This window comes from Manduca sexta, chromosome 2, assembly GCF_014839805.1.
Source record: "Manduca sexta isolate Smith_Timp_Sample1 chromosome 2, JHU_Msex_v1.0, whole genome shotgun sequence".
NCBI lineage: Eukaryota > Metazoa > Arthropoda > Insecta > Lepidoptera > Sphingidae > Manduca > Manduca sexta.
This window is the reverse complement of record NC_051116.1, coordinates 2,471,955-2,494,302: the sequence shown is the minus strand read 5'-3', so window position 1 is coordinate 2,494,302 and position 22,348 is coordinate 2,471,955. Positions and strand designations below refer to the sequence as shown.

Genomic DNA, 22,348 nt, shown 5'->3' with positions numbered 1-22,348 from the left:
AAATCTAGATTCTAAACTATCTAAGCGACACAAATAAGAATTGTCAAAATTGACATTTGCTAATCACTTGGTAAAGTAGTGTTTTTTAGACTACATGATCTCGTTTGCGTGGTGGCTTATTGAGTTCATTAATGGCATTACAAAGTAGTGTAGCTTGCGTGAAACTTATATTATTTAGATTTTTTTATGGGTAATTACGGTTGAGGGTTAGATCTTTCTTCTATCATTAGCACAGCAAAAACGTTCAAAGATAAACATGCAGACAGCATTTCCGCATACTATTTTTACCATCATAAATGAACATATCGTTTCTTCGAGATCTATCATTCATATTCAAAACAATATCCACGCATACTTGCTGACTATTGTTGAACCCTGTACAATGATCAACTAACCAATAAAGCATTCCACCACGTACCATTATTGTATTCCAAACACGCGTTGTCTTACACCACAACATCGTAACAGAACACCGGTATCGTTTGAAAAACTTCCTTATTTATTAATTTATAAAGTTCAATATTTACTGTTTTAGAAATGATTCTTAGGGTTATAATCTGAAGTTTATTAACTATTGGTTTTGATACTCGCGTTGGTATAAATCAATCGAAATGATAGGTCTATTGAATTTGGTTTTGTGTAGGCGACGGTATTGGTTTGTTATTCGAGAATATTTGAAAATAATTGTTATTCTCAATGTAAGGGTGGAATGAACTGCGTTGTTTTATTCTTGAGTCGTGTTCGGTGGAATGGTTGAGTCATTATTGCCCACGTGTCATGGATTAAATATTTGACATTTAACTAACTTCTCAGTACCTTTTTCTGTATCAATATCAATACTCATTGCCATTACTTGGCTGTCTTGAAACTGACTCGGAAATGACAATAACTCTATGGTCAAATAATAATAACACCCGACATTGATACACATAGCACTCCTCTACAAGTTAATATGATCATTTTACAAACTACTTTGAAACTTGTCTTACATAAATATGGATGCTGTAAATTTATCGCCTTATGTTAAAAATATATTTAAGATTTTAACTAAACAATATCTTTCTTTTTCAGCTCGAAAAAGAAGGGAAACTGCTCCATCCACCGAAATCGCCAAACACCTCAAATTCAAACAATTCGACATTAGAAACAAAACATGGCAAGGGCGGAATTAAGAAAATCATATCGGATAAGATAATAACCTCTACGCTCGAAAGAAACAAGAAAGAGAAGAAAGATGGGCTTCCGACGACGTTAGAAAGAGAAAACGAGAAGAATAGTAAGCTAGTTAAAACAAGACATTCCGACATTCCAGCGAATTTGAATAAACCCGAGAGGAACAAAAACAGACATTCCACAGGAAGCGATATACAAATTATACAACCAGAAAATGGGGTTACTGCTATAGAACATGCAGAAACACAGAAGAAAGATTACGATCCAAAACGCGCTATGAAATTTGGAATAAGAGTTCTCCCACCAAACGTACCTGATGATGGAGTCTTACGGCAGAAGAGCGTTGAGAATGGCTCTGTAGCTGTCGAGAAGAAATCTGTAGACGAAATCGATAAGCCTGAACCGCAAAGGCCTGCGCCCACGACACAAATAAAGCATGAAAACGAAACAGAAGTCAAAAAGCCAGTCGTCGCTAAGAGACGAGAGAAAATGGCTCCACCTATTCCAAATGCTAGAGTTAAAACGAGTGAGGTAGAAGTCACTTCAGTTAATACTAGTTTGGATACATCAAAAACATCAGAAGTATCGCAAACTAGCTTTACAAGAAACGACCTTAACTCAAGTGGAATAAAGAGAGACGAAAATGGTATCCCTCAAGAATTACCTCAGCATATGATGGACGCAGCCAAAGCCGCACGAAGTAACAGAAAGAGTTCTACAGATATTGTGGAAAAAGAAAAAGTTGAAGTTAAGAAAGAAGAAGGTCCTAAGCCAGCAAAGAAATCGAAAGGTAAAGCGCCTTCGCCACCAGATCAAGAAAAGAATAAAACCGATGACAGCATATTGGAACAATTAAAGAACGTGAATGACTTCTTAAGTAGTGAGAAACAACATTCCAGTGTGTTGCACGACTCATCGTACTCTTCAAACAAATCTGTCGTTACGCAAATAAACACATCAACTCCGAAAGTGAATAAAATAAAGAGTTCCAGCTCTTCCCGGATTGAGGAATCAATAAATTTTAGCCAAGATGACATCGATGATATTGTTTCAAGACCTTTTAAGAGGGAAAGCGATTCCCTCAATAATTTCTTTGAAGATTCCAAATCTAATTTGTCTTCTAACCAAGATGGACATTCAGTTGTGTCGTTAAATCAAAGCGACAGGAGTGAAAAAGGATCTACTACTATTGAATTGAACAATAGTGACATCACCATTCATAGCTCTCCTTTAAATGAAACGGTTCACTCTGCCTCTGATGATGCGTCGGTCTTAGATGACAATGAAAGAAAGGCAGCTTCTCTAGGAGATCTGTCAAGATTTGAACTAAGAGCCCGCACACATAAACCTTCTACTGGCACTTTGGAAAGAGCTCAAAGCTTAGACATATCTGCCGACGACACCGAAATAAATGAAAGTGCCATATCGCCTAAAAAACGTAAGGCAATGTCAGTTGTTGAATCAACGTTCTTTGAATCAGGCACTGAGGACATTTTACCTGATATGATAGACTCTGATAAAGGTGTCGTGATCAAACACAAAGAACCTAGATTAAGTTTGAATATAGCAAAAACCTCAGCTATGGAAGGTTTGAATACATTCCAAAGAAATCGACTAAAGAAAGCCTCTGAATTTGGCAATTTAGAAGATGCCATCGTTAAAGGATCTAGTAGTTCAGTAGATTCTGAGAAAATCGATGAGCCCGACAGTAAACACGGTAAAGAGTTTGAAATGTATAAAGACAGTGACGATCATGAAACGTCTGATCATTTAGCGAAGAGAATAATGGACGAAAACATGAAGGTACACTTTAAACTCGTGTCGGACTTCGCTAAATCTACCTCCGATGGTAGCAATATGAGTTCTCTAGATAGTACCCAAGAAAGCCAACCGACACCAACTAAAACCGAATCACCTGTCAAATACGAAGAGAAGTTATCTTTAAGTTACGATACAAACATACCAGACGATCTGAAAATGTCTCGCAATTCTTACGTTAATAGTTTAGAAAGACCCAAATCAGATATGATGAAGAAATTGTTAGCAAAGAACCCCATACTGAATGTCCACATTGATCAAACTTCGCATAGAACAGAAGCAACTACTAGCAAAGAAACACCGACACCAATGACAGATTCCTTGAAATCAGCGATGCATCAACCAGACATTGTAAACTTTAATTTAAAACAAACAGAAAAATCAAGAGATTACGATGATTTCGTCAGTAATATAAGAGTTGGATCAAATACTAACAGCCTTAAATCCAATAAGAAATCATTAGAAACTGTAACAACAGAGTGGTCTGAACCTAAAGAGAGTCAAAGCACGCATGTTGTTACAATAACGAATACTGAGAAAGGCCAACCTGTTGAGGAACAGAAAAGAAAGACGTACACAAAGTCTATTGAAATTGGCGAGCCAACATTGCGGGTCATGCCACCTGACGTATTAGAAGGAATAAGAAGACGTCACGATGAGCGGGAGAATAGAACATTGTATATGGAACCAGGCAATGTCTCTTTAACAATGACCCAAGAACCTGTACAGAAAACCGTAACGGTAAATGTTGCAGAAGATGAATATGGAAACAAAGTGATTACGCAAAACGTTGAGAAGATATCAACAAAATACGTCACAGCCAGAACCGAAGCACCGTTACAGGTAGAACAAATAAGCTTCGGTATTTTGAGAAGTCCTGGAGAGATAGACGAAATGAAATTAGAAGAAGGCGATGTCAAAGAGATAGATAAAAGATTTTTGGACGAAATTAAACGGCAAAATCCTAACATGCACTTCACTACCGACGAACCATCATTCACGAGAACAGAAACTATTCTTCTAAACACTACGGAAATGGACGAGTCACAGGCGAAGGCTCTAATGGAGAAACTCAAAAACGATCCCAATTTCATGTCACAAAAAACACCAGAAGAACTATCGCAACTAGGCATAAGAATCATTCACGATCTTGAAGACGTCGAGACAGCCAGTAAGGATGCAGTGGAGCTAACAAAAACGAGATATTCAATAAACCCAACAACGATAACAGATGTTCAAAAGCAATGTCAAATAGAGAGTTCAGTACAAGAAGCACCAAAGGACCACGTGACAGAAATACAGGTAGTGACTCCCCGCACTGAGAAAACAAAACAGAAATCCGATTTGAGTAAAGATAAAGTGTCAAGTCGACAGAGAGCACCTTACGAAGAGCCGCCACTATCTTACGAACTAGACATCGAACTACTAAATGATTTCATCTCAAACGAGCGATATCATTCCGCCAAACAGCAGTTAGATGTTATGAAACGAACGAAAACGAGTCAAAGCTCAAACGAACCAAAGAAACGTCACTCAGACTTTGATCTTCCAAGGAACAGTCACATCAAGTTTAGGACGGCGACGTACGAATCTCCAAAGGGAACAATAGTCACAAGCACAGACCTCGAGAACCGTAGGCTTTCGCAACTCGATCAGATGCAGTTAAGGTCAGCTGATCAGTCGGCGGGCCAAAAACCGGTGATATCCGCAAAACCGAGCAACATACCGGTTAAAGCAGAAAAACAAAAAACCGTGGTCAACTACGGTTTCGGAGTGTCATCCAAAATACCAATATCAACATCACAAAAGTCGCTAAGTCAAGAGAACTTAACGGATGTGAAGTTCTCACTACCTCGCTCCCCTCCGCCTCAGTTTAGTAGTTCGGGAAATATTTCCATCACTTCCATTAAGAGTAGTTCTAGGAGCCCTAGCGGTGGTAAATTGTAACCTCTTTTGACCAAGAAAATATTCAGCCAGTATGTCGGTTTATTCGATATTAGAGCTTCCAGTAGTCGTAAAAATATTTTATCAACATATCGATACAATCGATTGTTCAAATCGATTTGTCAAATATTTTATTAATTTACAAAATGTAAAAATACATTGTAAGCAATATTACGGATATTGTGTAATATCTATGGGTATATTAAGTGTAGACGTATAGTTATTCTAAATGCATTAAGTGCCAGAAATAAAATTAAAAATTATATAGAATATAAATTGTTATCGTCTACTTAATATTCATGTGTAAAAGTGCCTTTCTAATTATAATGAATAAAAAATTAAACATTTCATATAATTATATCTGATATAAGAGTTATTTTCGGGTTGTGAAAGTTGAATTAGTCTATTGCAATATCTGTCACAATTATTTACAACGGAAATGAGATAATGTGATTTGTATTGAATATAATTTCTTGATGTTTGACATTCCGTCCCAAAAGTATTACCATTTCGTATAAGTGTTAAGTACTTCAACTCGATTTACACTTTTATTATATTTGTACTTAAATCAATAAATATTTTGTTTATTTATAAAATATTATTTATGTAAAACATTTAAATCCAATTTATAAATTCCCAATATTGTAAAGATGACATGACTTATAAATAAAGACTTATGACGTAAGTATATAATGAAAAAAATACATTATTGACTTTTACTGATAGAAACAAATATCCAGTCTTCCTGCTTATATTTAAAAAAAAACATGAAAGTGTGAATCGAACTTCTTATAAGGTTTGCAGAAATATTTCTGGGCCATCTATTTAGCATAGAATATAATATAGTTGTCATATATTTATTTAACAGTTAACATTGTTACATTTGAGAATTAACGGTTAAACATCAATACGAATAACAAATAATCACAGTTATACATATTGTATTTTATTGATGTATCATAAAATAAAGACGAATAAAATGTTTACAATTCTTTCCTTTACCCTAACACCTAAACAAAAAAAAAAACGCATCAAAATCGATCCATTCATGAGCTACGATGTTATACACCTTATAGTCGGAGTGGGTCAGCTTAAATAATAAGTCCATGTAATGCAGCTAAAAAGGTACAGTAAAATATTATATAAATAAGACGGTTTTGTGCGAGACAGACAAGCAACTCTATTAATTTTCGTAAATATGTAATTCTTCATAAAAAACAAGTTATAATAGTACTATAGCCTTAATATTTTGTAGTTTTAAAAATACCTATAATCATGGGCGCAGCAAGGATATAGCGTGGAGATCAGTTCCCTCCAGTGGATTTTGTATGCCAGTGAAGTATGCGTGTTTGTATGTATTTTTAATTATGCGGACTACCTAGAAGATATTACCGTTTTAACCCAACTTCGGACTAAAGTTCCATTTGGTTGCCCGATCCTGAGCATAAAGCTTATAGCTTTTATAATGAACTATATTAATGAAATCTATTTTTACACGCAATCCTACATTCTTTTTTTAATGTTTTCTTCATTTTTCTATTACAAGCGTATTCCGAGCAGGTAGTCTTGTATGCGTCGGTGCATGCCTTCCTGCATACTTTGGCAGCCTTCTTTTGACAACTCTTCCACACTCTGAGCGTATTTTGTTTTTCTTGGTCGACTTGGTTTTTTATTTTTTCTTCCCCACTGTTGATGTCCGAATTGTCGAAAGAATCAGCTTTGTCTGCGGACAGTCGTTTTGCTTCTGGTTTCTCGGGATTTTCTTCCTGGAATTTATTAAAATGTGATATTAAGTCATAATATTTCTATTTGTCGCTTGTTTTATTAGTGAATGAGCCTATTGCCATATCGACCACAGAGTCCAAACACGCCGATACTATAAAGAAAATTGTTGCAAATCGAAAATATGCACTACCTAAAATTTAACGGGCTGTGACCTAAATAAGTTTAAAATTCTATCTGTCTCTCAAGATACAAGCTTTTGCTTAGTTGGAGAGACAGCTGATTCTCATATTTGATTAAGCCTTAAGAATTAGCTTTGGATATTTATGAATTTTTCTTTTTTTTTGTGGCTAAGCATATAAATAAATAAATTGTTGGACCTTCAGAGTGGTGGACGTAACGCGCAGGCAATATGACCACGCATTAACTACTCACTAACAAATTAAATTACGCCCAAACAAAGAATTTGTAGATAACTGATTTACACCTAAGCAATGAATTGATAGGTAACTTCTTATCAAAGAAATGATTTAACTTAAAAGGCGGTAGTTTTTTTTATAGGTCCATGAATAAGGTTAATAATACTTACATCCAGAACAACTAAAGCCATAACGGATCCAAGGCCTTCCTTCGAGTCATGCTTGCCCTTCCTCAGAACATCCATTGCAACATTGCCGTCCTGCAACTTAGTTAATTTCTTCATCGCGTCATACCTTTGTTCATTTATTTTAACGATCGACTTCAAAAGTCTACCGAAAATACTTTTCACGTTATCATTATGTGTTTTTAAGTCCTCTGATTGCTCCTTGTTCTTTTCTGCATTCTTAAATATTAGGTAAATAAATTAGTTTTACTATTAGCGCATAACTTGAACCTGTGCATATCATCAACGTTTTTTTCTCAGCGATAGGCAGTGGTGTTATACATACATTTCGTGAGATATGTTAGGTCCCATCCAATAGGCAATTCGCCTATTGCGCATTATCGTATAAGACTTTTTAAGTCTGCCTCTCGTCTAATTTTTTATAGATCTATGATTAATCGTCAGTATCAGCTGTTAACATTATGTTTAATAGTGCTATTAATGTATTAATGGCAACTAATTTATTAGAAATTCTAGACAAATCAAACTAGTTATTTAAAAATGCTAAAATTAACTCCACTGGTTACAAACACAGTCCATTCGCGCCATAAAATAAAATCGAACTCTATTGACGACACGAAATAAATTATAACAAAAGCAAGTATACTCACAGCACACAGCGCAAATAAAATGAAAATGAAAGCCAATTTTGACATGGTTGTTTATGCAAATGTACAATACAGTATTAATTTCACCGGTCAATTATATTTCGTATTAGCCGTGACGGTTTATTGCACTTATATAACTTTTACAGCATGCCGTTTTTGTTTGATGTAACTTAGTATAGTATGTGGGTTTTTGTTTAATTTAAGCTATATAGGTTGAGTAAAAGTAAGCGCACAGCTATACAGAGCGGTGCATATCTTGTGTCCCTTTGGTAAGCAGTCCGCTAACAAATGGTGCTGTCAATTGAAAATGTAACGTCATCACGCTATAGGGGAAAGAATTACAAATTGTATTCTGATAAGTTGTAATAAGGTCAGGATTAAAATACAGTTTGCCGGGAGTCCGTATTCCCTGAACATTTTAACTGAACGATTTTTATTGTGGCACCCGACGTTAAAACGTAGCTACTCTCGACAAACGCTAGTCTGATCTCCCCCTTATTAAGCCGAATACATATTGATTTGTTTATCGATTCTTGTATAAGAATATCGTTTAAGTAGTGTAGGTTTCACTGCTTATGAATAGTAATGCCACAATTAGTATACTTTAAAATTAAACTAATTTTCGGAATCTATCGCGGTGCTAGTATTTTATTTTCTCCCGACGTTTCGAAGACTTTGCAGCCTTCATGGTCACGGGGGGGACTGAGGTGTCACACACCTCAGTCCCCCCCGACCATGACGACCATGACCATGACCATGAAGGCTGCAAAGTCTTCGAAACGTCGGGAGAAAATAAAATACTAGCACCGCGATAGAATCCGAAAATTAGTTTAATTTCAATGTCTAACATTCGCGTAAACATAAGAAATCATTAGTATACTTTATTTAATCATTAATCACTACATATTATAATAATCGATCCGATCTAGCGTCGATTCGTACATTCGTCCAATGAAACTTCAAAATTTGTTTTTGTCTTTTAAATTGAGAAATCTAAAGTTTGTTTTTCGACATGTACAACATACACAATATGCCTGTCAAATGGAAATTGTCGCACGAAAATCTTGCCATGAGTCTAATTCAGCAAATCGCATACCTAGTTGCAACTCTACTTATTTGGCGCTACAAACAATATAGACTTGTTATGTGCGCTGACCTTTACGGTTATGGGTTCAATTGTCAATTCCAAGATTACACAGTGAAGGTTTTAGATTATAATTACGAAGCTAATTACGATTTTTATCGTAATGCATTTGTCATAAGTGACGTAATGGAATAGTAGTCGTCATACATTCAACCCGCTATTTGAACCAGATTCTAATATGACCAGAACGAAATAGAATTGCATAAATTCACGCTTTTTTCTGGGAGTCGTCACCATAGAAAGTCTGTGACATACGTACTTCTTGTACATATCTTATGATAACTCAAAAACATAATAATATAAAGGTTTGAATTTTTTATCATATTCTCTTGAATAATAGCCCTGTCAATTACCAATGTAGTTCATTTGAAAATAACTCGTGTGACTTCAAAAATAAATTTATTGAAATATGCTTATACTTCAAGGGAATTCTTAGGCAGAAATTTAACTAAATTATGCTACTGCTTTCTGTTAGTGATTCACTGTATAAATTATATGTTAGTGATTATCTGTATAAATAAATCCCTAATAGCCAAATTTCGGTTTGCCGTCATCGATCTCATCAGAGTTCAGCTAGGTACGCAGGACATATTATAGTGCACAAGTGTGTGCGCAATACACAAGCACTCTGTTCCTTCACTCTCATAGTCCGATAAGACGGGAATCCGACATGACCGGAGAGTTCGGGCGCAGGACCAACGGCTTTACGTGCTTTCCGAAGCACAAGGTTCTTACAACAGCAACTTCCTGACTTCTCAACGCCATAGTCGTAGTCGTACCGCGTATGCATTACCTAGAAGTATACCACCGAGGCAGTATCCATATACTTACTATCAAGTTTACCGATTTGAGGGTTAAACATCTTATACAATCATTATTATTATAATTGGTGAAATATAAAATGAGATCTTAGGTAATGAGATCTCATAAGGCTAAAATTAATAACCGATCTTCATTCATATCCCCAGATTGATCGTGCATTCAAACCGATTAGAACGCGCGTAATTGCAAAAAATATGGATTTGCCTGTGTAGACGGAATACGGTCCTGTGACCTCAGCAATAACAACAAAATTGAAACAAAAAATCGAAATAAATATTTAATCAGAATCATAATCACTATAATACTTGTTAACTTCGAACTCCGAGTTGCAGTTTCGTCGACATTCCTTCCTAAATCTTCTCTTCACTCTACTACTGCAAGAATAAGTTGTACAAACATCTTTTGCTGCGTTAATGCATGCTGTCCTGCAAATTCTAGCAGCTTTTTTGACACAGGGTCCCATCCAATTCCTTCTCGAATCTTCTAGTTTACTTTCGTCGGTAAGGCCGTCGAATCTTCGTATGCCGTATTTATGCTAAAAATATAGATTGTGCTACAAATTATCTTTATCTAGTGCAGCTTTTGATTTCTTCGTAAGGCTTAACCGAATTTTGGCCACGGCGGCCAATCTCAACGAAGATCAATCAAGTAAGCAGAAGATATTGTAGTGCACAAGTGTGTGCACAATACACACGTGCACTCTGTACCTTCACTCTCACAGTCCGGTGAGACGGCAATCCGACATGATCAGAGAGAGATCAGGCGCAAGAACAACGGCTTTACGCGGCACAGGGGTATCACATCGCCAACTTCCTGACTCCCAGTTACGACTGAGTAACTTTTAAAGATGGATAAACCCAATCTGAATTATTTTGGCCGACCCGGGATTCGAACCCAGGGCCTTATTGTAGTAGTCTTCCTTATACCGTGTACACTGTACACTAACAACTCTACCTACGCCCTGACGTTGACTTTGAATATAAAAAACTGAGATAATATCCGAAAAATAATTTCATTTCGATATATATCATTTTCAATACCATGAGACAGGTTGCATAATATTGAATTTATCTAATATTATAATCTAAGTATATATTAAGCAAATAAATTGATTTTGATATTTTCCGTATTGAAATGAAATGATTTATTTGAATCCGCAAAATGTTATACATTATTTAGATTCCGTCAATATTAACTCTACCACCAGTTCGGAAAGCAGTTCTCACCAGAGAAGAACGGGCAAGAAACTCTTGTGTTGCTTTTTTCTATTACTACTTACTCCAGAAATATAAGGCTCGTCGTCATAATCATCCCTTTCATAGTCATCGCCGGGGAGCGAATGGCCTCTACTGACGATGTAATCTTGCAACTGCATGGTCTTCTTCAAATCATTCACTCTATTCTCATTCTTTTTCACTATATCATACAGTAGAGATGAGTATGGATTTCCGCCATCTTTTTTACGTGAATAAATGTTATACGAAGCTGTAAGTACCTAAAAGTAATTTATTATTATGGTACAAAACAAATTAGAATGGTTACAAAAAAATATTATAGTATTCTAGTTAAACATTAGTCAAAACGCGCGCAAAATGGCTCGAAGGACCAAAATTATGTTTGACTATTAGTGTAAAGTTCCAAACCAATCTCAATAAATACATACATATGTATGCATAATTTTGAAGTTCTATTTTATGTTAAATTCTAGGTAACTTCATAGATTTTTTTCTCTAATTACCAGAAGGAAATATTTAGCTAACTAGCGTAAATTATTCCTGAACAATTTGCCTACAACATTCAAATACAAAAATAATAAAAGCAACATTATTGACATAAATATCTGTAATATAATTTTTAAAGAGTATTGTACAAAGGATTTATAATTGTATAGTGTATTTTAGTAAATACATTAAAATGTTTCGACATATTTCCAAACAATATAATTAATATCATACAGAATACATATAACCATATACTATACAATGTATCTCATACAATATTACTGCAACTATCTACAAGTCTATATACTAAACCATTAGTGATCCATTTGCTTGTTTTACCATGTTGACATTTAACAGAAGGGAAATATCAACGATCCCCAAGAACAAAATCTCATCTATAAAATACTCTAATTGCATATAAATATCAATTACTCATTTCAAAACTATTAATTGTTGTCAAAATTTAATAGTTATCTAAAATGAATTCAATTTCTTTTTTGAGGTAAGTAATTGATATTTATACTAATTAACTTAAAACCTTCATACTGTAACTAGAGTATTTTGCAGATGAGATTTTGCTCTTGGAGACCGTCAAGAATTAGAAATTATTAAAATCTTCAGTCACTTGTTTTAAAATCAGATATAAAAATTAGAGTCAATTATAAATAAAAAAATGCAAAACAACTTAGTTGGTCACTGATTATGAAAACTACCAATTGGCACATTTCTAATAAAATGTATGAAATATTCAGTATCCAGTACATTTACCAGATATCCTTTATATTGATTATAATACATTATACTCACAGTAAATGACATGAAACTATATAGAACTAATATCACTGACATTTCACATGTTCAAAATAATTTTTCTATGTTTTGACGTAAACAATATTGTTGTACAACAAATGTTGTTATCAGGCGTGTGTGGTGGTTTTAATTGAAAAATTAATGGAAAAGAATATAAAAACGTCACTATAGGTACTATAAATTGATAATGGCTTTAGTAAATCTCTTGTTAGCAAGTCGGTCAGATATTATAGACTCAGAGTGCCCATTACGTCTATGGGGGCTTATCTAGCTTTTTACAACTATGAGCACTTTACTTGAAGGGTAGCTTTAATATATTATAAGTAAAAGAGTAAAAAAATCCCTTATTTACCTATACAGCTATCAAAGCTGACTTAAAATGTCCATAATTGTAAGAAGATTGTTAGCCTCCATAGATTAAATAAGGCTCCTCTGACCATAACATTGTTTCTTTGCTACTAAGGAGTGTGAAAGGACTGTAAATCAAATGGATATAAAAGACAGTGTAATAAGTAATTATCAAGTGTTATGAACACACTTTTTTCTATTCATTTGATACAATTCTATAAGACAGTTATTGCATTAATTCTAACAATAATCAAACATTTCTACTTAAGTTTACTAAAATTATTAACCTCGAAATCACAACAAATATAAGTAATAATATTAAAAGTTACACAAGACATATTAAATTATCATAGGATGGTGTTTCTACTGTTTATGGACAGTCATATTGCTTGCCATCAGGCGCACGGTAAGCTCATCTCGTCATTCAAAGTAATAAAAAATAATACTAGATAACACAACAGTTTCACTCACATAATCTTGTGATTGAAAGGCCTCGGCTACTCTACATCCTTCAGCACTCGCCCATGAAGATGACTTAAGTTAGAAACTTGTCAGCGATTCTGACTAAGAATATGTGAGTGATACCATTGTGTTAACTAGTAACACCATACATAACTATGTTCTATGTTGAGGAGCTGCTTTTTCCTCTCTTAGCCTGCAGCAAGTTGGCCATTGTGCATGATATGCCAAAATAAGTTAATTGTTTTACATTTGAGGACACTAACTTTACAATACAAAGTTAATCAATGACCTCTATTTTGGTAACATATAAAAACTAAAATGTAAACCTATGTCCATTTCCTTTGCATTATTCTCAACAGTATAAATTAAGTTTTAACAACTCATGCCTAGCCCACAGAATATTAATATTATTTAAATAATTACTCTAAGTAGAGCTTTGCCTGTAATTCTTAGTATCTAATATTTTTTTTCCGCACATTGCACAGATTCCCTTCTTGTAAGCACACGCCTGGCAGTAGTGAGAGCCCACTTGGTGTACTTTGGTTCTGCATATTCTGAAATTAAGATATTATCAATCAATTTTTTTAATATACAATAGTACAAATAATGTATGTTGTTTTATTGTATTTCCTAGTGTTTTCATAATTTTTGCTTAAGAAAAATATATTTTACTATGTTAACAGTATTTGGTTGTGGATTTAAACTATGTAAAAGACCTTTTGGGGAATAAAATAACAACTGTTTTTTATTTTAACAAGTAGCTTATACTTAATGAAGACATGGCCCGTCTTTACTTAAGTTAACTGGCCCGTTTATGTTTTAACTTAAGAATAACCAACTATCAACTCACTGATGAACTATCGTATTCATATTATGACGATAATAGCATATCTAGCTTTCAGTGAGTTAACGTACATATGCTTACACTAATACTCAGATATAATACAGCTAACATTCCTATTTTCATGCCATGGAATAGAAAATCTGTTACAAACTGAGCTCCTTATAATAAATAGAGTTTATAGTCTAAATACTAACCTACACTCTTGAAATTTGGATGTGTATGGGTTAAATCGACCTTTTTTTGCTGTCAGCGCTTTATTTTCGCCAACTTTGCGCCCGCCAGATTCAACTGTATTCCTCGCGCCGGCTTTCCAAGGGTCTGGTGTGATTACTCGGCCCAGTTTTTTCTCGCATTTTTCACAAACCATTGCTACGATGTAAGTTTTATAACATAGAACTTTTACTTCTGTCTACTTCAAAATGAAGATAATGAATTTAATGAAAATGTAACGTATGATAATGTAATATCGTATTTAATAGTAGTTTCAAAATAAAACTTGAGAGAAAATTACAAAATTCAGTCAAAATATAGGTTGCAAAACAAAACACCTTGTTATTTTCTGTATTTTTTTTTCATGGCACAGATTATATGATTGTCATCTATCAGTCACAGACTACATTAGAAGCTATAGCTTATAAATTATTAGCCTGTCAAGTGTCATAAAATTGCATTTCGCGGAATTTCATAAAAGGACGACAAGGAGTCTAGATTGTCTAGATCAGAGACCAATAAACTAGTTTGCTTGTTATTGATCTGAGCAATAAACCTAGGCACAGCCAATCGTGGCGTTAACCGTACACGTTAACGACAAAGTCGTCAAACGCTAACGTTTAAACATTGGCGTGACTTCGAAATCGTTAGAAAAAGTTGAAAGCAAAAAGTATCTTCTACACGCCAGACGTCTATTTCGCATTGTTACATGCTTCAACGCAAGCAATTTTATAAGTTTGTCTATAATCTGTATAATGGTATAGCGTGAGCTTATAACTGCGTTAAAATTCGACGTTAGGTTTTCAATGTGAAGTGTTTTGTGAACTTTTGTGCGCGTAAATTGAAACGTCTGCAGTGTTTCGAAGATTTCAAATTATTTTTTTTAAATTAGTTATCATTTATCACTTAAAATGGAATCTCGAGTACGTGCAAGCCCGGAACAATTTTCTATAATGTTAGATTTTATGGAAAGGTAGGTTTATTATAATGTACGAATACTATTTTCTTGTAATCTTAATTTGTTTTAAGTACGTATTTGCATTGATGAAATGTACCAAATAAATATACCCCATTTAATTTACACACTGAGCTGCATAAGTACTTAATTAATTGGTTTTAATCATATTGAAAATAATTTAAATAATTAATATTTAAAATATACTTTTATCACAATTAGGTACTATTAAAAAACTTATTTATAATGCATATTGGTATGACTACTGCGCTAGGGTCTCAGGTTTGAATACCGAGTTGACATTCATTGGCATTTCCATATCATATACATGCAACCTAACTAGTAAAATGTGTGTGTGTGACTAAAGGGTGTGCTAATATGAACATTGTGTACCTTAATATTATTATTACAAATGCATTACAATTAAGTATTTTAATAATAATTGCGACAAAAATATATTTTAAATTCAAAAATAAATTGTATAGATACCTTAACAGAAATATATTTTTAGACATGGGGATCTCTCAAGGCCACTACCTGGCCACCAAGGAAGAGTAAGAGGAGAGCGGTTGTGGGATGAGTTGGCTGAATTGTTGAACTCTGCAGGTGGAAGTGGTGTGAACAAAACAGCTGAAAAATGGAAGAGGGTATGTAATAATATTTGAATTATACCCCATAACCCGCAATTTCATTATGGATAAATTAAAAATATACCATAGTGCAGCACTGAGAATTATTTACTGTCAAACTACTATAGACATTGTCGTAATTGAAATAATATTCAAAATCAAATGACATAACAATATAATTCAATTTATTGTTGATAAATGATAATCCTAAATGATTATTTCAACAATATTCAAAGTAATGCAATTTATTTTTATGTTAATTGATTTCGAATATTATTCCAATGAACACAATATTGATTATAGTTTGACAGTAAAAAATTATCTGCACTGTGCTCCGCCATATATGCACTGGCTCTTACTATGATTTTGAAGTATTAGGGGAGGCCTGTGCCCTTTAGTGGGACATACAGGGCTGATATTAAAATCATAAAAATCATATTATGGATGGGATATTTTATAAAGATACATGATAACTCTTTATTTTACCACACTTATGTAAAAAAAAAATCACATAAACATATTTATTTTGTATATATTATATTATATAATAATATCAGCCCTGTATTATATACTGTTCCACTGATGGGCACGGGCCTCTACTATTGAGAGGGATTAGGCCCTAGTCCACCATGCTGGCCTAATGCAGATTGGTAATCTTCACATACCCTCAAAATTCCTATAGAAAACTTCTCAGTTATGCAGGTTTCCTCTCTAAGTTTTCCTTCAGTATTAAAGCAAGCAATAAATCACAAAGAATACACACATCATTTTAGATAAGTCGGAAGTGTGTGCCCTAGGGTTTTAAACCTGTGGATATTTGCCTCGGCAGTCCATTCCACAACCAGTAAGACTATCGCCGCTTATTGCTTATTTTGTATAGCTATAATAATAATCAATCTTATTGCAGTGATCTTGTCCATACAACTTATATGATTTTCTAATATAATTGCATATATGTATTACGCTTTTTGCATTCCAGGTGTGGTCTGATTGGAAGACAAAGACAAAAAAGAAGGCATCAATAATTAATCGAGCTGTGCATGGCACAGGTGGCAGGCCTGCTCGGGTGAAATCTTTAAATCCTCATGAGAAGAGGATTATGGCCATAATTACCTCAATTACAGGACATCAAACATTACAGGAAGCAGGTTCTGGAGTTAGTGTGTTTATTTTACAAGTATTCCACTGATGACAATCAGTCTTAAATATGTACAATTTAAGTAATCCATACAAAACAAGCAGCAGTGTAGTTACTGTTGTGTTGTTTGAAGGGTGTTGTAGCCAGTGTAACTACTGGACATAATGCTTAACATCTCATGTCTCAGGATAGCGAGTGCAGTGGTATACCAAACAATACTTTGTAATTCAAAATGTTGGATGGTGTTTCTACTGTCTATTGGCGGTCGTATCGCTTACCGTCAGGTGATTGGCAAGCTCGTCTCGTCATACAAAGCAATAAAAACAATATGATAATGATTTATTTTTCTTTAGATTACAATGCCATCATCACCAGCATTAGTTACTGTGCCTTCCCCACAAATTGACTTAATATTGCCACCATCATTAGTCGAAGACCATGCTAATTATACACTAGCGGCCTCCACTGCCGAAACACCTGCCACACCACAGCGGTCAACCATCACCAATCCAGTAGGACCTTCACTAAAAGGTAATCATATGGGATTTCAATAAATAAAATCATCTAAAGACAGATATAAATAAATAGTTCTAACATTAAAATTAAACTATTTTTTGTATTTTATTGCGGTTTTTTGATTTCGAAGACTTTACAGCCTTCGTTATCACGGGGGACTGAGGTGTTGGTCATCCGCAAAGTCAAAGTTTCAATATCTACCCATATTTTACAATTATACAACTTTGTTTTTTTTTTTAGGATTTTGGAGGTTTTAAATTTACAGTTATTACAACACCTGCACACTGATAATGCCTAGGTCCCGAATGGCGAGCCTTTAATGGTCATTAGCCGTGCCATTATTTATAAAAAACAACAAAAATATGGCCTGTTACGTGCCATCCTGGACCGGTTTTAATTATCCAAGTGCCCCTTTTTAGAGATTTTTTTGACCCAACTATTTTTTTCTTTTTTTTATAATACACTAGCTTTTGCCCGCGGCTCCGCCCGCGTTATAAAGTTTTTCAGGCTAAAGTTTTCCGTTATAAAAGTAGTAGTTTCCCGGGAGCCTCTCAAACTGTCTCCATACCAAATTTCATCTTAATACGTTGAGTAGTTTTTGAGTTTAACACGTTCAGGCAGACAGATGCAGCGGGGGACTTTTGTTTTATAATATATTTTTTAGAACTTTTTAAGAGGAATAATCCCGTCATACATCATTGTTGCATAACTTTAACCGTTTACGCAGCGCACGCAACGGAAGCTCTCAAAACTAATAATTTTTCCCCGTTTTTCCAACATGTTTCATTACTGCTCCGCTCCGATTGGTCATAGCGTGATGATATATAGCCTATAGCACTCCAGGAACAAAGGGCTATCCAACACAAAAAGATTTTTTCAGTTCAAACACGGTAGTTCCTGAGATTAGCCATTACTGCTCCGCTCCTATTAGTCATAGCGTGATGATATATAGCTTATAGCACTCCAGGAACAAAGTGCTATCCAACACAAAAAGAATCTTTCAGTTCGAACCGGTAGTTCCTGAGATTAGTCATTACTGCTCCGCTCCTATTGGTCATAGCGTGATGATATATAGCCTATAGCACTCCACGAACAAAGGCCTATCCAATACAAAAAGAATTTTTCAGTTTGGACCGGTAGTTCCTGAGATTAGCCATTACTGCCCCGCTCCTATTGGGTATAGCGTGATGATATATAGCCTATAGCACCCCACGAACAAAGGGCTATCCAACGCAAAAAGAATTTTTCAATTTGGACTGGTAGTTCCTGAGATTAGCGCGTTCAAACAAACAAACAAACAAACTCTTCAGCTTTATATAATAGTATAGATGTACAATGTACATACATAGTATCACGCCTTTATCCCATAGGTGTAGGCAGAGACTATAGATTGCCACTTTGCACGGTCCTGGCATACTTCTCGCGCTTCCTCAACCTTCATTAATCCTTTCATGCATTCCCTCCGGTTCCGGGTACTTTTGACCTGGCCTTTACTGAGAATGTCAGATATCTGACATTCGAAGGTTCGGTGCGGTCGACCCCTACCGGCTCTTCCATCCACATTCATGTACAATGTTTGACCTATTATTCACGTTCCCGAATTATTTTGCCGTGCCTTTGGTTCACAATCCCTGACTAGGTATTTTAGTAGTTGCACTATTATTTATAATTATTATAATATGTCTGCTTATTCATTATATCGACTATTGAAAGGCTAATTTACTTAAGCGACATTTTTTTGCGACACTAAGACACACTTTTTCATAAATATTTAAAATCAACCCTTTTTCTTAGTTTTTTTTTTTAAACTAATTAGAAATTTTTTGAAAAAATAAATCGCTTAAGTCATTTAGCTTTTCAATCGTCGATATTAAGTTTCTCACGCTAGCTACAAAGTGGTCACGGGAAGGGCAAGAGCTCTAAAAAAAGAGTACCTATTTGACTTATTTTGAAATTTCTTTATTAGGTTAACACACTGTAAAGGTGTGTTTTTTATCGAACAAATCCCTTTAAAATTTAAAGATAAGTGTCTCTCATAGTGCTTGACAAGTGGCCACATGGTGGAGTGGTTAAGGGATGCAAAATGCACTTCGAGGGATAAAAGGCTAATTGACTCAAGCGACATTTTTTCGAAAAAATTTAACTAGATTCAAAAAAGATAGAAAAAGATGTTGATTTTGAATTTGTATTAAACTAAGCTGGCTTGCACTACTTATCATTAAATATGAATAACGCTAAATGTGTTTTATTAATATTGCTGTTTTCGTCAACTCTTAATAAAAGATAGTGACAGTCCAGTTATAAAATGTGTTTAGCGCTAGACATCTTTAGCAAGTCGTTGTGCAAGCCAGCCTTAGTATCGCAAAAAATGTCGTTTAATTCAATAAGTAATTTAACTCGTAGACTTTAAGATATTTTTTTTAATGTCTACAAGGCAGCTGTGTTTCTATTTCCATATTACTGTATAGTCAACACAAACTATTACATAAAATACTTTTTACTTTGATTATTGATAATAAGTAATCTTTTTTAGCTGCAAGATCTACATCCTGCGTGTTAAATCCACGCCGCTCCCGTCTTAAACGACGCGGAAGAAAGCAAACACCTTTTGAAAGGGTCATTAGTAAATTGGTGGATATGGAAAAAGATCGTTTGCAATTAGAACGCGAAAGGGATGCACGTTTATTTGAATTGCATGCAAATCAATCCGGTATCGAAGCCCAGCGCCTACAAATAGACGCAACACGCGTGGAAGTGGAGAGAGAGCGGGCTCGGGTAGAAGCAGAAAGGCTTCGGATTGAAGAAGAACGGGTCCGAATACAACGGGATACTAATACAGGCTTAAATGATTTAAAAGAAAGTATTAAAGAATTAAGTATATCTATTGCAGCACTTCAATCACGAATGGCATCACTCTGTGAAGTCGCCAGTCATGACAAAACTTAGATAACAAAGAAATTATTAGTATATAAATATCGTTAGGATACCTGCATACCCGAGAAGTTCTCAATAGGAATTTTGAGGGTGTGTGAAGTCAATCCTAGCCAACCCAATTCGCACTACAGCGTGGTGGACTAAGGCCTAATCCCTCTCGATAGTAGAGGAGGTCTGTGCACCAATGGGACAGTATATAATATAGGGCTCATACTATTATTAGAAATAAACAAGGTTAATTTTGTAAATTATTTAGTGACTGACCTGCTGAACCATTCTTATTCTGTAATGCTTTCTTGTAAAGCATTTATGCACAGGTATTGTTACACTTTTATTAATGAGAACTTTGTTTTAATGTTATTATGTATGGATATTATATGTTTTTATTATTTTCATTTTAATATAATATTATCTAAAAACCATATAAACACTATTTTTAAATGATATTTCACCAGCTTATTGTTACGCATAGGACAATAATTATATAAAAAAGTAAATATATTAACACTTCAACATTAATAATTGCTAATTAATAATTGCGGATTATTTTTTAGGCCAACAGTTTTTAAAATACTATATCAATTGCCTTTCTGCTAAAAACAGTATTTTTTGTGTGTCTCCAAAATTGTTCATATTTCTATTAATTTACAATGTGTAAAAATTTTATTTTTTCCTTTTTTAGTATTATGTTTTTATAATAGACTATTATTAGAAATCCTCAAGTTCGAATGTGTCATTAGGCTGTTGACTGAAAGGGATAAGACTGCCATGGTATTTTATTATTTTTATGTATATTTTTACCCCCTTATTCATAGACTTTTTTATCTAAGGACGAAGTAAAGCTGTGGCTACAAGTCTGTTTCTATTGTTGTATATCATTATTAGCGAATCACAACGGCCCTATGGGTACGCGCTGCGAAGGCTGCCATGACGTCAGCACTGAGAAACAGACTTGTTATCACAGCTTTACTCCGTCCTTAGATAAAAAACGTCTATGAATAAGGGGGTTAGTGTTTAATTTGTATGTAATGAAAGTATTTTTAACACAAATAGGATTGAATGCAGTTTTACAGAAAAAATAAAAATGTAAGTAGAATCTAAACTATATGATATAAGGTTAATTGTAATATTTATAAAGAGACTAAGGCAAAAGTTTTGTGTACGATATATTTTTGATAGAATTCTCAAATGGTTTACTATGTGTAGGTACACGCCGTTTTGATACGAGCCCTTTATAAATACATTGGACAATTATTTTTTTATATTTACGTCTGCTCATGTTTTGAGTACTTACTGTTAAATGGTTAAACATGTATTAAGTTCCTCATGAATACATTATTTTGAAAGAAAAGCCTGTTTTATTATTTCCTATATTCGAACCCCGTTTTGTTCACATGAAACATTTCGTTTTGATATCTACGGGTGAAAGGCTTAAGCGACATTTTTGTGCGACAATAAGTTTCATACGTATTTAAAACCAGCACCTTTTGCTGTTTTTTTAACCTAGTTAAATTTTTCGTAAAGAAATATCGCTTAAATAAATTAGTCTTTCAACCGACGATATAATGATTATTATATTGTTCCCGCCAAAGTTTCATACATATTTAAAATCAGTTTTTTTAGCTGTTTTTTTAACGTAGGTAAATTTTTCGAAACGAAATGTCGCTTAAATCAATTAGTCTTTCAACCGACGATATAATGATTATTATATTGTTCCCGCCAAAGTTTCATACATATTTAAAATCAGCATCTTTTGCTGTTTTTTTTAACCTAGGCAAATTTTTCGAAACGAAATGTCGCTTAAATCAATTAGTCTTTCAGCCGACGATATTATGATTATTATATTATTCCCGCCAAAACCAAGAATGTAGTTTTCGGCTCATCACATGGTGTGTTGTCTTGGATTC

The 22,348-nt window shown here is 34.3% G+C and overlaps 4 protein-coding genes across 6 annotated transcripts in view; 2 read left to right on the top strand and 2 right to left on the bottom strand.

The window, feature by feature from the left end:
• The window catches only part of LOC115452740, a 63,406-nt gene extending 57,487 nt beyond the window's left edge, over positions 1 to 5,919 (top strand). For both annotated transcript variants that reach the window (XM_037438059.1, XM_037438061.1), the window contains exon 5: positions 1,072 to 5,919. In XM_037438059.1, the coding sequence (XP_037293956.1) occupies positions 1,072 to 4,938 (3,867 nt within the window). In that variant the 3' untranslated portion in view covers positions 4,939 to 5,919. The remainder of the gene's footprint in view (positions 1 to 1,071) is intronic.
• Positions 5,920 to 6,118: 199 nt separating this feature from the next.
• On the bottom strand, positions 6,119 to 8,099 carry LOC115452735. The gene is made up of 3 exons (XM_030181334.2): positions 7,912 to 8,099; positions 7,247 to 7,480; positions 6,119 to 6,701 (listed from the first exon to the last, which is right to left on the bottom strand). The coding sequence occupies exons 1-3, from the start codon at positions 7,954 to 7,956 to the stop codon at positions 6,411 to 6,413; spliced, it is 570 nt and encodes a 189-aa protein (XP_030037194.1). The 5' UTR covers positions 7,957 to 8,099; the 3' UTR covers positions 6,119 to 6,410.
• A 2,026-nt stretch (positions 8,100 to 10,125) lies between these two features.
• Positions 10,126 to 14,666, bottom strand: LOC115452739. Of its 2 annotated transcripts, none has more exons than XM_037437647.1 (4): positions 14,254 to 14,662; positions 12,403 to 13,769; positions 11,154 to 11,369; positions 10,126 to 10,409 (listed from the first exon to the last, which is right to left on the bottom strand). In XM_037437647.1, the coding sequence occupies exons 2-4, from the start codon at positions 12,442 to 12,444 to the stop codon at positions 10,152 to 10,154; spliced, it is 516 nt and encodes a 171-aa protein (XP_037293544.1). In that variant the 5' UTR covers positions 12,445 to 13,769; positions 14,254 to 14,662; the 3' UTR covers positions 10,126 to 10,151. The 2 variants fall into 2 exon arrangements, 1 of the variants encoding a protein (XP_037293544.1); XR_005112218.1 differs by having other exon boundaries at positions 10,139 to 10,409; positions 14,254 to 14,666.
• A 58-nt stretch (positions 14,667 to 14,724) lies between these two features.
• LOC119189027 (myb/SANT-like DNA-binding domain-containing protein 4) lies at positions 14,725 to 21,792 on the top strand. Its single transcript, XM_037437640.1, has 5 exons — positions 14,725 to 15,242; positions 15,736 to 15,871; positions 16,833 to 17,009; positions 17,345 to 17,522; positions 20,041 to 21,792. Exons 1-5 carry the CDS (start codon positions 15,181 to 15,183, stop codon positions 20,451 to 20,453), a joined length of 966 nt encoding a protein of 321 aa, XP_037293537.1. The 5' UTR covers positions 14,725 to 15,180; the 3' UTR covers positions 20,454 to 21,792.
• The last annotated feature ends 556 nt before the right edge of the window (positions 21,793 to 22,348 follow it).

What these genes read in the sequence shown, in the direction of transcription:
- LOC119189027 (XM_037437640.1), top strand. Translation starts at nt 15,181, where the DNA reads ATGGAATCTCGAGTACGTGCAAGCCCGGAACAATTTTCTATAATGTTA. An exon ending in ATGTTAGATTTTATGGAAAG is followed by an intron (nt 15,243 to 15,735) that starts GTAGGTTTATTA and finishes ATATATTTTTAG; the next exon opens with ACATGGGGATCTCTCAAGGC. An exon ending in TACAGGAAGCAGGTTCTGGA is followed by an intron (nt 17,010 to 17,344) that starts GTTAGTGTGTTT and finishes ATTTTTCTTTAG; the next exon opens with ATTACAATGCCATCATCACC.
- LOC115452735 (XM_030181334.2), bottom strand. Translation starts at nt 7,956, where the DNA reads ATGTCAAAATTGGCTTTCATTTTCATTTTATTTGCGCTGTGTGCT. An exon ending in TTTTATTTGCGCTGTGTGCT is followed by an intron (nt 7,481 to 7,911) that starts GTGAGTATACTT and finishes CTAATATTTAAG; the next exon opens with AATGCAGAAAAGAACAAGGA. An exon ending in TGGCTTTAGTTGTTCTGGAT is followed by an intron (nt 6,702 to 7,246) that starts GTAAGTATTATT and finishes AATAAATTCCAG; the next exon opens with GAAGAAAATCCCGAGAAACC.
- LOC115452739 (XM_037437647.1), bottom strand. Translation starts at nt 12,444, where the DNA reads ATGTCAGTGATATTAGTTCTATATAGTTTCATGTCATTTACT. An exon ending in ATAGTTTCATGTCATTTACT is followed by an intron (nt 11,370 to 12,402) that starts GTGAGTATAATG and finishes AATTACTTTTAG; the next exon opens with GTACTTACAGCTTCGTATAA. An exon ending in ACGAGCCTTATATTTCTGGA is followed by an intron (nt 10,410 to 11,153) that starts GTAAGTAGTAAT and finishes CTATATTTTTAG; the next exon opens with CATAAATACGGCATACGAAG.